The sequence below is a fragment of the Sardina pilchardus genome, chromosome 2, assembly GCF_963854185.1.
Source record: "Sardina pilchardus chromosome 2, fSarPil1.1, whole genome shotgun sequence".
NCBI lineage: Eukaryota > Metazoa > Chordata > Actinopteri > Clupeiformes > Clupeidae > Sardina > Sardina pilchardus.
The window spans coordinates 41,651,984-41,665,489 of record NC_084995.1 but is presented as its reverse complement, the minus strand read 5'-3'; the positions used below and the strand labels follow the sequence as shown (position 1 = coordinate 41,665,489).

General features: G+C 43.4%; 2 protein-coding genes across 7 annotated transcripts; one reads left to right on the top strand and one right to left on the bottom strand.

The window, feature by feature from the left end:
- The first annotated feature begins 170 nt into the window (after positions 1-170).
- Positions 171-9,421, top strand: tox4a (TOX high mobility group box family member 4 a). Of its 6 annotated transcripts, XM_062530615.1 has the most exons (11): positions 833-1,093; positions 1,311-1,355; positions 1,511-1,677; positions 1,884-1,949; positions 2,350-2,652; positions 2,887-3,147; positions 3,377-3,724; positions 4,585-4,665; positions 4,923-5,660; positions 6,218-6,366; positions 8,334-9,421. In XM_062530615.1, the coding sequence occupies exons 3-11, from the start codon at positions 1,573-1,575 to the stop codon at positions 8,389-8,391; spliced, it is 2,109 nt and encodes a 702-aa protein (XP_062386599.1). In that variant the 5' UTR covers positions 833-1,093; positions 1,311-1,355; positions 1,511-1,572; the 3' UTR covers positions 8,392-9,421. The 6 variants fall into 6 exon arrangements, with proteins under 6 accessions (XP_062386603.1, XP_062386600.1, XP_062386604.1 ...); XM_062530619.1 differs by lacking the exons at positions 833-1,093; positions 1,311-1,355 and adding an exon at positions 171-232; XM_062530616.1 differs by lacking the exons at positions 833-1,093; positions 1,311-1,355 and adding an exon at positions 196-232 and having other exon boundaries at positions 1,508-1,677.
- Positions 9,422-9,426: 5 nt separating this feature from the next.
- Positions 9,427-13,023, bottom strand: LOC134099722 (E3 ubiquitin/ISG15 ligase TRIM25-like). Its single transcript, XM_062552713.1, has 8 exons — positions 13,015-13,023; positions 12,189-12,236; positions 12,000-12,044; positions 11,812-11,847; positions 11,550-11,585; positions 11,173-11,257; positions 10,548-10,637; positions 9,427-10,153 (listed from the first exon to the last, which is right to left on the bottom strand). Exons 1-8 carry the CDS (start codon positions 13,021-13,023, stop codon positions 9,573-9,575), a joined length of 930 nt encoding a protein of 309 aa, XP_062408697.1. The 3' UTR covers positions 9,427-9,572.
- Positions 13,024-13,506: the final 483 nt, after the last annotated feature.

Below are 13,506 nucleotides of genomic sequence, written 5' to 3'. Positions count from 1 at the left end.
TCTAGGTCTGTTGAGTATACGGACGTCAATCCACTTGTGTTCATAAACGTACTTAACTCAATCATACATATTGGATCACTTCTCGAGATGAAAGACAACCCTACTGTAACGGCACAGAACAGCTTTAAACTGGTAGATTATGTCATTTCCTGAAGTATGTGCAACCCGGAAGCGTGCATAACAGTATCGAAGTTGCAAAGCAAACTGGCCGTCAGGTCTGTGGAAGATGGAGGTAAGACTTAAAGTAATTTACTTAAACTGTCATTATATTGCAGCGTGCAGGCTAATCCCAGTTGTGCGATGAGTTACTGGAAATTTGAGGAAAAGTCGCTCTGGATAAATTATGAATGAACAACCGGCTTGGTACTTTTCACATTAAAAAGTATATGTTCTAGGTGTATTTATTTCTGCAGAGGAAAAGCGCCCTCTGTACAATATCAGCCTCAAAAGTGTATTATAATAACATTACAGTATGTCACATTTTTGTTAAAGCCTAGAATTTGAATTTTACACCTTTACCCAACGATCTCGTGATCTTATGTAGTGTGTTGTTCCTGCTATGAATTTAACTTTATAGGTTTACAAATAACTTTTAGTAGCCTCTTAATGCTGCCTCGTTCTCGTGCTGAATTTAAGCATACGCAACCCATGAAGCTTTCTCATGTACAAAATGCGAATGCTATTTTTCTTCCCTCTCCTGTCCTTTTTCTGGATATTTCACCTTATTCTATGAGAAATTATTTACCGGTGACATTTTCATTGACTACAAACGTGCGATACATTGTAAGATCTAGTAACAATACATCACGTTACAATGTTTCATCAGGATCCATCAGTGGTTCTAGGTAGATTGATCATGCCTGGCTTTGCTAACCCTCTAGGATTGTAGGCACGAGTGCCGATCATCGATTCGCATTTTCTCGCCTGTCCAGTAACATTAGCCAACAAAGTCTGGTCTCTCTCCAGTTCAAGTTGACGTTGACACTGAGTTTGTTCTACTCGGGATATTTATGATCCTTCTCTGAAGCAATTTGTTTGTTTTATATGGCCCGTAATCAAGTAGCATGACTTAAGCGATATCTTAATTAGAAAGGTATGATAACACGCCAGCTATCATAGCTAACGTTAGCATAGTGTTGATGTTGCTATTCAACAGTTAACGTTAACGTAGCCGAAGCGTTAGCTACAGCTACCACTGATATCAGTGCCTAGCATCCACCTAGCTCCATATAGCTACCAATATTTTCTGCTTAGCTAGTATTGTAACGTTACCGCTAACACATGAACACGTCTCGATAACAAATTCTCAGGAAATACGCCTCGTGATTAACGTTCTTCGCATCATCATATCAAAGGTTTGATACTATATCAATATTCCTAACTTAGATCGTTTGGGCGAACCGTAGCTTACTTGCTAGTCAATTTCTCGCCACGTTTAAGTTGCTCTAACGTTAACACAATTGAATCTTGCACAGTTACATTTTCCCTATTATTTAACCTAAATCAGCAGAAAGGGTCTTATGTGAGGACATTGGGATCCTAGACGTCGTAGAACCTAGTTTGGTCAGCTCCATGGACCTCAACTTTTATTCCGACCTCTCGGATGGCTCGAGGCAGCAGGTCGACTCGGATTTCTTGGATGCTCAGTCTTTCAATGGATACGAGTCTATGGACAAGGTGAAATTGAGAATACATTGAAGAAAATGATGTGATGATGACCAATTTGTATAAGTGGTGTTAGCGTTTTTTCCCTATTGATCCATTGATCTTTATCCTGTTGCCAGTAAACGCTTGTTCTTTCGAAATATTCCGTTTACAGTGATGTTTCCCTAATAATCATTGATCATGTTAATCAAGTTTGTGACGTTTTGTTTTCTTTGTAGTTCCCGGGTGGCAGTGACAACTACATGACCATCACGGGGACGAGCCATCCATTTCTGTCTTCTACGGTAGGCAATCGGATCAATGTCACTCAATCACACTGTTGGTTTCTTATCCACATTCTTTTGGAGAATGGAGGTATATGGAAATCGCCTCAATTTCCAAAAACTCCAGTTTGTATCTAAACTAAAATATTGAGATAATCTTTAAACCATGTCTAGTTATTCCTCCGTAGTGCTTTTAAATCTATCTTCTTAATACATTATTCATGGGTTTCATCAGGTCCCTTTCCACAGGTGTATAATATCAAGCACCATGATTATCAATGCAGACTGCATGGTGCTTGTTTAATACACCTGTGGAAAGGGACCTGATGAAACCCATGTATTTGTTGTTCTTGTGGAATTATGGCAGAATGTTTGATGTCAGTGCTTCACCTCTGATTTGAAATTCTCCATTCCATAACAGACCTTTCACACTCCCAGCCTTGGGGATGAAGAATTTGAAATACCACCAATCTCCCTGGATCCTGACACGGCCCTCACCGTAGAGGATGTGGAGGCTCACTTCGATGAGCTGACTGACAGCTCAGGAGGAGGGGGGGGACCTCTGGGAGCAGGTGGCCTGTCCCAGAATGCTGTTGTTGGGGGCACGGACCCTTCCTTTGCCTCCACGTATGTGAGTGCGCAGACACAGGGCCTCGAACACCTGAGTCTGGGGGTCATGAACCAGTCTGGAGGGAGTGCACTTCTGAGTTCCACACTGGCAGTGGTGAGACATTACTTTGTCAGATTTTCCCAGATTTTATGAAGAATTTAATCAGGCCTCGGTCTCTGTAAAGTACTTCCAAAGAAAACTTAATTGAATTGTGGTTAGTTGATATACAGTATTTAGAGTGTACTAATATTCAGTTGTGCTTAGCCTAGTTTTTGGTGAAAATATGAATAACAGCCGATTTGCATTTCTGACAACGGAAATACACTTTTTTGTTTTTTGACTTCACAGGACCTTGGTCACTCAATGGACTCCCATTTCAGTAGCTCGTCTCCAATGCCCATTGATGTGCCCCTGGGTGATATGAGTGATGGTGTACTGGGTCACAATCAGCTGACCACCATTGACCACTCGGAGCTGAGTGCACAGCTGGGCCTAAGCCTGGGAGGCGCAGTGATGCTGTCGCGCACCAAATCTCCGGACCAGCCCCTGTCAGCCACGCCCTCACCTGCAGGCTCCCTGCAGGACGAAGATATGGACGATTTCAGACAGGTTAGTGTGCGGAGCTGTTTCACGTTGCCTCCAATTGAATTGAAGCATTAAGCAGTATTGTTGCACTTCTTTTCAGAGGTTTCTCCATAATGGGCACTTTGTATTATAATCAACCTTACTACTGTAAATGCAGAATCCAAATGATTCATTGTGGTGGGAATCTGTGTTTGATTGGCTTTTTCTGTGTTTCTCTCCCCTTGCCTGTTGTCTTCTACACCTTCACCCTCAGAGCGTCCTGATAGATCCGCCGGTCTCTCTCTCCTCCCCTGTGATTGTGTCGCATATGCCCTCGTTGGCAGGCACCTCGCAGGCCTCTGCAGCCTCTCCAGCCCTCGTGCGGAGGATTGGGGGCAAACCCGCCATGGGGGCCATTGCGGGTGTGGGTAGCGGGCCGGGGGTGAAGAAGGGGAGGAGGAAGAAAGATCCCAACGAGCCGGCGAAGCCCGTGTCGGCGTACGCCCTCTTCTTCAGGGACACGCAGGCGGCCATCAAGGGCCAGAACCCGAACGCCACCTTTGGGGAGGTGTCCAAAATTGTGGCCTCCATGTGGGACAGCTTGGGCGATGAGCAGAAGCAGGTATGTTGCTGTATGCAGACACAGCTTTATGTCTTTCATTCAACACTTGCACTGAGGAGTCACAGAGGATGTATATTTTTGTTGTACAAATGTACAGTGAAAGGCATTAAAATACATTCTACATTGAGACAGTTAATCTGAGCTTCTTAATCAGCTCTTCGTGACTCCACTGTGGCAGGCTTGAGTTGTGTAGATTGAAAGGTATATAATGTGTGGTGTTTTTTCGTGATTCAAAGGATGCATTCATGGTTTCACAAGCAGTAATTTTGGGCTTACTGCCTTTGCTGTAAGCGTTTCAAGGCCGTGACATGTCTTGAGCAGAACAGACTAACAGGCAGGGGAATGGTATGTGGGAAAGCACCGTCGATACCAGGCTCTTCATTAGATGGTCAAGGGAGAGGTGATGTTATTTGCCTGGTGGGGTTCAGAGAAAGGACAGGCAGGTGGACACTACCAGCTATGCAATAAAACAAGATAAGACAACCCTCCTTACACCTAAAAATGGAGAGAACCAGAAAAACACAAGGCTACACAGCTTTACATATATCTTATGTATGACAGGAGGAATTTCATCCGGGGGGGGCACACCTCGCCTTCTCCCTATTGTCTTGGCTGTCAGTCTGAAACAACTGGTTGGGCTGAACTATCATTGTAATGCGGAGAATTAAGATCAGCGGTTTACAGAGATCTCCTGTCTGCATCGTGTCCTTTGGACGCTTTGTTCCAGAGTGCTAATTAGTATGTAGTTAATTGGATTCGAAAAGTGGACATTTCCGCTTTTTACAAATGTAAAAAGGGTATATGCTTTAAAGGTTATTGTCTATAAGTAATATTAATGCCCTCTCCTTTGTGTGTACTAGGTGTACAAACGGAAGACTGATGCTGCTAAGAAGGAGTACTTGAAAGCACTCGCTGCCTACAGGGCAAATATGCTGTCCAAGGTAATTTGCACACAACAAGGTTTCCAAAGTCAGTTGTGTTTTTGTTTTCAAAAAAGTCCAGTTCGTTTCTTGCGTTTGCTGCTGTCGTTTTTATAGTATGTAGTGTACGTGTGTGTATGTATGTATAGACCTAACTGTTGTATAAATACAGTATGTATATTTTCTGTAGAGTCTTGTGCTATAGGTGGCAGAGCAAGTAGCCTGTGATTAAGAGCCTTTTTCTCTGTCCTCTCTCTGTCGTTTTTCTCTCTGTTCAGCCCTCTGCTGAGCTGCTGGACGCTCCCGCCTCCCCTCCCTTGTCAGCGCCGTCCCCTGTGCCCGTGGCTCCCCCTGCTGTCCAGGCCCGGCCCATCCGGCTGGCCCACAACCCCGACCAGAACACCATCACCAACATCTGCGCCTCCAACATCATCCTGGACCTCCCGCAGGTCACCACGCGCTCGCGCACCGGCGCCCTGCCCGCCACCGTCATGGCCCCCGCGCCCACCCTGGCCGTTACCGCCGCCGCCCCGGCGCCCACCGTCACCAAGATCATCATCTCCAAGCAGATGCTGCAGGGCCTGCAGGCCCAGGGCGCCCAGATCCACCAGATCCCCACCTCCATGGTGACGGTGATCCCGGGCGGCATGCGGGCGCTGCAGACCACCATCGCCGGCGGTGCCACGCGCCAGCCGCCGCCGCTGCAGCAGATGCAGCACACGCCTCCGCCCCCGCGCCTCCAGCAGATGGTGCACTCCTCCGCCCTGCCGCCGCTGCAGGCCAAGCCGCGGGTCACGGCCGCCGCGCCGCCGCCCCCGCTCCAGATCAAGATCGTCCCGGCCTCGCTGCAGTCGGACATGGCCACGCCCGTCATCGTGACCACGGCGACGGGCATGGGCCAGACCGCCGTCTCGTCCTCGGCGGTGGCGGTCTCGCTGCAGATGGCGCAGGCTCAGCCTACGGCGATCGTGGCCACTCCTGTGGAGGAGGCCTCAGCAGACGAGAGCTCAGAGCAGGTACTGTACACACAGCAGGCACACAACGGGTTAAACACGCCCATGCTGATGCACCTGCACAGCTTACTGCACACAGGAACACTGCTGAACTTGTTGAACCATATTGTACATGCTGCATGACTTAGTTGCAACTATATGAATATTTTTTCACTATATCAGGAACTGACAATTTCACTGCATTCTTTACATTAGTTATCAGATGCGTGTGACAAATAAACATCCTTGTATCCTTGTGTCCTTGTACTTGCAGTAGCTATATACTCTACTGTAAGTACTACTTAGAGACCTGCTCCCCTAAAGCTGGTATGCCTCGTGAGGGTCCTTCTCTCACTAGTGGGGTTTATGCAGGGGCATCCTTTGAGCAGCCTTTGAGCTTTCTCCACACCCACTGTAAGTTTGTGTAAGTGTGGGGTTCAACAGGCAATGAACTCAGCAATTTTAGCCGAGTTGTTTATCACTTCACTGTTTTTTTGCGGTGAAAAGAACCGTGTGGTTGAAGACCCTCAGTGTGATGTACTGTTTTTAATCCAAAACGGCATGCCCTCCTCCGTCCCCAGATGGAGGTGGAATGGAACGTGTCCCCGATGGCGGCGGATGGCACGGCGGGCACCCAGTGTGTGCGCGCCGGCTGCACCAACCCAGCCGTGGAGAGCCGGGACTGGGATAAGGAGTACTGCAGCAACGAGTGTGTGGCCACCCACTGCAGGTGAGGGAGTGGGGACGGAGCAACAGGGACAGCTGTCCAATGTGGGATGGTTGTTATGTTCATGTTTATGTTTACGTTTGTGTGTATGGTTCTTAGTGGTTTATGGTTTGGCCGAAGCAGTTGTTTGCCAGGCCGGGGTCTGATTTGATTTCACAGTACCCACTGTTGGTGATTGCACTCATTCCATGAGAAAACCCAAATATTTAAAGCGCTGATTTTTTTTTTATTGATTTTTTTTTTAAACTTCGATGTTATATGATGCGTTAGCGTTAGTGACCATAATGTTCAGTATTAGCTTTTTTTGTTGGGGTCTACATCTGAGAGTCAAGACATGTATATAGACCAGGGGTCTCAAACTCGCGGCCCGCGGGCCAATTGCGGCCCGCGAGATGATATTTTGCGGCCCCCGGCCTGAAGTCGAAGCTTAATGTTAGTGCGGCCCGCGCATGCATCTGGGCATTTTATATTTTGTAACAATCGTGGGCTGGGCTCTATGGCTGCACTACCATAGCTCAGGCTCGTGACAACAACACGAATTAGCAATTGTTTACTTGCAACATGTTCCAGCCCGCAACTTTCTGTCAAAATAATAATGCCTAAGTCGCCCTTGAGGGTATTTTTTATGCGATAAACGACACGGGTTAAAACAGACGGGAGGTACGGTGACAAGTCTCATTTGTAGCCTAGACTCCACCTGCTAGACATCAAGTGTTTCGATTCAAGCAACGTTTTCACGAACTAGCCCCCTCATTAAACTACACGCAGCTAGGAGACGTGCGGTTTGTAATGACGCGGAAGCGATGCATGCAGGCCATAGTTTTGCACAAACTGAAGCAGAAATAGCCTACATCAAATGTTGAAGCAAAAAATCACGTTTCATGAGGTATTGGGTCTGGTATTCACATATCTGATTCTAAAGTATGTCTGCCTTTTGGAGATTATGATCGATCGTAATTGACAGTGATCTGGGTGCGTCTGTGAAGGTGCGTCTTTTGAGTGAACGTTTTCTAAGCGGCTACCATGCTTCGACCCTCTGCCCAACATAAATGGAGGTGCTAGTGGTAATTGAGATGATAGTGTCCTGGACCCCGTACAGACAGCTGAAAAACTACAAAGTCACTTGACAGGCACTGATTTGACCAGGCTACTTCATTGTATACAAAAGCGTTGTGTTAGTAGCCAAGTAGGCGTAGCCATAGTTTACTGTTGTTACATTTTACTGTTTTGCTGTTAATTTCTTATGTAGGGGAAATGACAAAAAAAGTAAAGTAAAACTGCTCAAATATGTTCAACATTCAGTATTTACTGAGAGGTGCATAATTCGAGGTAGTTGTCATCCAGACATCATATGCTGATTATAGGTAGGCTATACAGTATTTACACCTTTGTAAACCACAGACTGGGGGGGGCAACCTATGCGGCCCCCCAACCAGTTGATGTTGGTTACAGTGGCCCCCAGTTCATTTGAGTTTGAGACCCCTGATATAGACAATCATTGTGTTGTGTTCTGACTGTGGCCTTGGTCTTTCAGCTTCAAGGTTGTGTCGAACTTCTTTACGTCTTGGCTAAGGTTTAGAGAACTTTTAGTTTTTTTGTAACAAAAAATGTTTTGTTGTTGTTTAAAGGAGAATTCTGGCAATTTTTCAGATAGATCTGTTTCTCAACAAAATAGAATGAAGGCAACTGGTTCTACCTAGCTCGAGTTGCTGCAGCCAGTCAGCTACAGTGCTACCCTCTGGGGGCAAGAGCAAGCATAGCATGTGTAGCACTGTAGCTGTTAAAGTACAGTGCAAGTCAGTGGAAGAGTCCTGTGTAGCTGCATTGTACGGAGTTGAACCCCAAAGTGGGGTCTCTAACTGTGTAACATAATCCAACATGTCTAGAGAGAACATAGTGGCATCTGGATGTTATGTAACTGTGACTGATTCAAAATGTTTTTATTTATTGTTTAATTTTCATTTCCACAGGGACATCTTTATGGCTTGGTGCTCCATCAGAGGCCAGAACTCGACAACGGTCAAGTGAGGAAAGAAGTTCTGGAGGTGGGCGAGACGGGAACAAGCAAACATGATGGAACATCTCGGAGAAAGAAGTGATGAACAAAAGATTATGTAGAAGAGAGGCTTAGTTGAAAGAACCTTTTGTTTTCTTTTAATGTTTACCTCTAAAATGAGGGCCTGTACGTATTTGTAAATAGTTATAGGAAGGAGCATAGGTACACAAATCAACACCAGAATGCAAGGACAGTAAAATGTGTAATTCTGTCATTCAGGTGCCTTTTAGCTCCTTGAGGATGTGGACACACAGAAGTTCCTCTGGTCAACTGGAGTGGACTTTTCAACTCTAAACAATTGCTCATGACCTGTGTCTCTTGGTCCTTCGTTTCCTGAATGCTACATTCTACTACATTTACAGTCCCCCAGAACAGTCACCACACACACACGCACACATTCCCTGTGCCATGACACTCCGTGCCATAATTAAGAAAATGTAAATCATGAATAAGGGCAAATGGAACTCAAGGGCAGTGGTTACTTTTGTACTTTTATTTTATTATCTTTCTCCAACTGTACAGGCACTGAAATGGCATCAGAAAGGAGTGGTGGTTCAAATGAGGAGTTTGGTGTGCGGTGGTGTAGTTAACCCATTATTGCCTTCAATTCACTCTGTCAATTTGATCCCAACCTCCTGCATCACAAAGCTTCCTCTTAGTTTGTCCAGATGGTTTCAACGTGAGGCATGTGTACCATGTTACCATACCACATTATGTGTACCATATTTTCTGGCCTTCTACATGTGTATAAATAGCCTAGTATCTCTTCTTAAAGCTTCCTTCAGTGAAATGCAAACAAGTTTTTTTATTATTATTATTATTATTTCGTCAAATGGCTAATGGGGCTTTGGCTAGGCCCTTAGATGTTTGTGTCTTTCTTTCTCTCTTTTTTTGTTGTCTCAGGTGGTCCACAGTGATTTCTTTGCATTTCTGTTTTATTTGGAAACTCGTAGATCACTGTCCACAATGAATAAATAGACACAGACATGTAAAAGTATAATGCGATGGTGGAGTTTATTTGTTTCTTCCGTTAAGACTAAGTAATGTTTGTCATCAATGATGAAACTTCAGTGATTGATTCAAACATAAAGTCCAAGCTCACTTGATAATTGCTAGCAAACCACACATATCCAGCTGTGTATGCAACCTTGTCTCATTCATTAGTCTTTACAGTAACTTGGTTTACCCCCCCAAAAAAATCTATGTCTGAAACATTGATTATAGACATTGAACTCGGAGGATCAACACTGTATAGACCAACGGCTAGGCAAACAGACCGGGTTAGCTGAGCCTCAAAGGTGTAAAGATTGTTGAGTTTGTTCCCTACTTCAGCAAAGTGTATAAGCCCAATATCAAAATCAACAAACACAGCAATTCTCTGATAGTCTGGGTTTTCAAGCAGTCTTTGCACCGTTATCTTGTTGTTGTTGTGATAAGCTGCGAGGTTGCCCATCTTGTGGCTGAGGCTCCAGGATACGGCATTGTTTCCCAAGCTAGTGCCTTTCCCCTTTCTGCCGATGCTCGGGTAGGCCACGCCGATGTCCCAGTAGCCCTGTACGTCCACCAGCCAGTAGTTGGACCCAAAGTGTACGCAGTTGGTGGTGAGGACCTGGGGGGCGCTGTAGAAGCGGGAGGGGTGTGAAGAGTAGGGCCGTTTGCTGGAGACACGGATGGCAGACTGGCGGTCCCCACTCACCGTCAGAAAAGGACTCGCTGAGTCCAAGTCCAGAAAATCTGGCAAATGGAGCAAAGTATGAATGATATTATATACCCTGCCAAGTATCACAGAGGAGCACAAATAGTCTCTGGGAGAAAGTGTAATTTTGTTAGGCCACGTGTCTTCTGATGATAATGATGCACCACAGGTAAATGGATACTTGACATAATTATATTTACAATGCTGTGCATCAAGGGAGAAAATAAACGTTTTTAGTCTTGAAGATTCATCTGTGTCTCTACAAGGTATGCTAAACAGGCAAAAAGGTGTCAAGCAATAACATGAAAATATATGGGAAGTGGCTAGTCAGAGTCAGAAGTAAAGATGCTTTATTTACACACTGAAAACAAATTCCACTTATATCAGCTATGACACAGACGACAGAATGCAAATATAGTGTCACTGACTTACTTGTTCTGAACTTGTAATGTCTGACTGAGCTTTCTTTTGAGGAAAATTTTGCATCCTGGGATTCGCTGGATTTAGTTGTTTCCTCATTACCTTGTAAAAAGTCAAAGGGAGAATAAAACTGTGATAGATCTCCATCAGGAAATATCAGACAGAGGCAGGTATAAAATACATCTTCTAAATCAAGAACAGATATTGACATAATGTGTAGTGCAGAATGATCCTGATGGTTAGATGCATCAGATGTCAAAAGGAGTAAAGATTTTTCCTAAGCTTCTGGCCTTTGGTGTTACATGCACCATCTCAGAATTTGCTCAAAGTTGATTTAGTGTTTGAGTCCTAAAATCTAAAGCCTCTAAAATGTTTTGGTTCAATTGGACTTTGTTTGATGAAACGTTCAAAAGAATTTACAGAAACTATTGGTAGGGGCCAACTGTCTTCAGCTACTGAGATCTTAACTACATACCTTTGCACATTTAAACATACAAACACATACATACTCACACACACAAACACACACACACACACACACACACACACACACACACACACACACACACACACACACACACACATACATTCATACAAATACACTCACACAGACAGACAAATGTCTGATTGCACTCACCAGAATTGAAGTGAATTGCGATAAACAGTATTATTAGTGTTGCCACCCAAAAGAAGACTGGATAACTCTCGTTCTTTTTGCGAGTCTAAATAAGATTTAAAAAAGTAACTTCCTTAAGAATACTGTAAAGCCATCCATGATCTTAGATATCACAAAATAAAATAGCACTTGTGCATAAGCCTATATAACAAAGCATTGATTTTGAGCCTGAATGACAAAAGACATTACAGTTTTATCTTAAATCTAGTGGATATGAACTTTCATGCATAAAATGTATGGATTAGTTGTGATTGGTCTTCATGCATGCACTTAGAATAAGTGGGAACATGCAGCCACAAATTACAGTGTATACGTACGACACATTATCAACAACAAACCTGACTGCCATCTCTGGTGTTTGTAGCTGGAGGCACCTGAGATACCAAAACAGTTTGTTCAGTGTACTTGATCGTACATTAAAATTACAGTCGCACACATATTTAACAACAATTTGTCCATTCATTTAATTAGTAACAAATTAATATTGCAAAATGGTGGGTATATACTAACAATACAAACAATTTATGGGTGTAGCTACATCTTGATCCATTTAAACTGACATTTATGAGTGCTTGTGTGTAAATACAAACAAATACAAACCTCATGACGGGTTCTGATGTTTGTAGCCACAGGCACCTGGAATGCAAAAGCAGTTTTTTCAAATCACAATTGCAAGAATAAGAATAAGATCAATGCCTCATAACATTGCAGTGTGAAATTATAATGTTATCTGCCACGCATCACATCAAGAAATATCAATAAAATCAACAAAAAAGGAAAACCCTTACATTGGCTGTGATGTTTCTCGTTGGAAGACGCGCAGTCTCTCTTTGCTAAAATGCAATGAAGCATTTTTACAATTCAATTAAAATTGTATAAAGACATTTAGTAAACCAGTATTGAAATTGAACTCTAGTTTTAAGATATGTTGCAAAATATATTTCCAAAACAAAAAAAAGAAAGAAAAGAAGACAAACCTGCAGAAGTTCCCTTTGTATGATCAAAAGACGAAGAACTTCAGCTCTCTAGAATCACATAAATGAGTTCAGACAATGTTACAATGTGTTGCTGTAGCTTAAGTGCTTATGTAGCCAAACAAAGACACTGTAGGCTACTGTATTATCAGCAGGGCTATGTATTTAGTTGTTGCAAGTTCTAGGCCTACATTAATTCAACAATGTCTTGTGGACCTTTCAATTTAGTCAACAATGACTATGTTGCATTGAGCATACAGTGTAAATATACATGAACATTTGCAAATACTGCTATTTAAATGCACCAGAGTTCCTGAATAAAATGTGATGTGGATACATGTGACACATAGAAAAGCAGATCTGCAAAGTCATCCCCCAAAAGGAACAATTGTTTTTGTTATTTTGGTCTAGCAACTCCAGTGATGTGTATTTTAGTGAGTAGGCCTACTTCTCTTACTAGAACTTGGTTGTAAAATGTATGATTACACAAGCACAAACCATTTGTAAAGTCCTGAGTTAGTTTACATGGCTGAGTGTTTCTGGCTCAACCTAGGACACAACAAATTGTTATTTCATTCAAATTCTAGACTGTCAGATCTTTTTCTGTCAGACCTAGACCAAGGCCAACACAAACAAGTAATTACTGTAAAGGTGATTAATGATTCATCAACTGAGCCTATAATATTATTTAATAATATTACAGCAAATGAAAAAAAGAACATTAAATATTGTTATTATTATAATTCATACATTTTATGTGTGAATTATGTAACATTGTAATGCCTATGCAGATAGTCCAGCTACAGTGTCACATCACAAAAAGGCAAACCTCATGCATGTTCCTCAAGTTGTCCACAGGGGGGCGTTGAGGGGGGCGAGCAGCCGTTGGCTCCTACCATAGCAGACAGATACCAGAAGAAATCAGTGTCTATTAAAAGCTATTCATTGTTGAACTGACTGTCCTAATACAATTTTGATAACATTTTTGACATATATAGGCCTACGTGTAATGTGACATGGAAGTTTGCAGTATGCACAGTCTATTATTTAATAGCACACCAATGGGCACATTTCATGTTATCTGCAATACACACCTCAAGAGCACATCTGAAGCTGTCCACAATGGAATTCAGTGAGAAGGTTTGAAATACACAAACTCTTGGAGAGATGGTCCGGCAATGAGGGCAGCCGAAAATCTGCAACTGTGACTGGTATGTCAAACAGGTCTTGCAGAAACTATGCCCACAAGGAAGCTGTCGTGGGTCATCAAAGATGTCCTGACACTCTGAGCAGGTGAGCAGCTCTGTCAGTTGCTTGCTCA

What these genes read in the sequence shown, in the direction of transcription:
- tox4a (XM_062530619.1), top strand. Translation starts at nt 1,573, where the DNA reads ATGGACCTCAACTTTTATTCCGACCTCTCGGATGGCTCGAGGCAGCAG. An exon ending in TGAGTTCCACACTGGCAGTG is followed by an intron (nt 2,653 to 2,886) that starts GTGAGACATTAC and finishes TTGACTTCACAG; the next exon opens with GACCTTGGTCACTCAATGGA. An exon ending in ATATGGACGATTTCAGACAG is followed by an intron (nt 3,148 to 3,376) that starts GTTAGTGTGCGG and finishes CTTCACCCTCAG; the next exon opens with AGCGTCCTGATAGATCCGCC.
- LOC134099722 (XM_062552713.1), bottom strand. An exon ending in TACAAAGGGAACTTCTGCAG is followed by an intron (nt 12,045 to 12,188) that starts GTTTGTCTTCTT and finishes ATTGCATTTTAG; the next exon opens with CAAAGAGAGACTGCGCGTCT. An exon ending in ACATCAGAACCCGTCATGAG is followed by an intron (nt 11,586 to 11,811) that starts GTTTGTATTTGT and finishes TTGGTATCTCAG; the next exon opens with GTGCCTCCAGCTACAAACAC.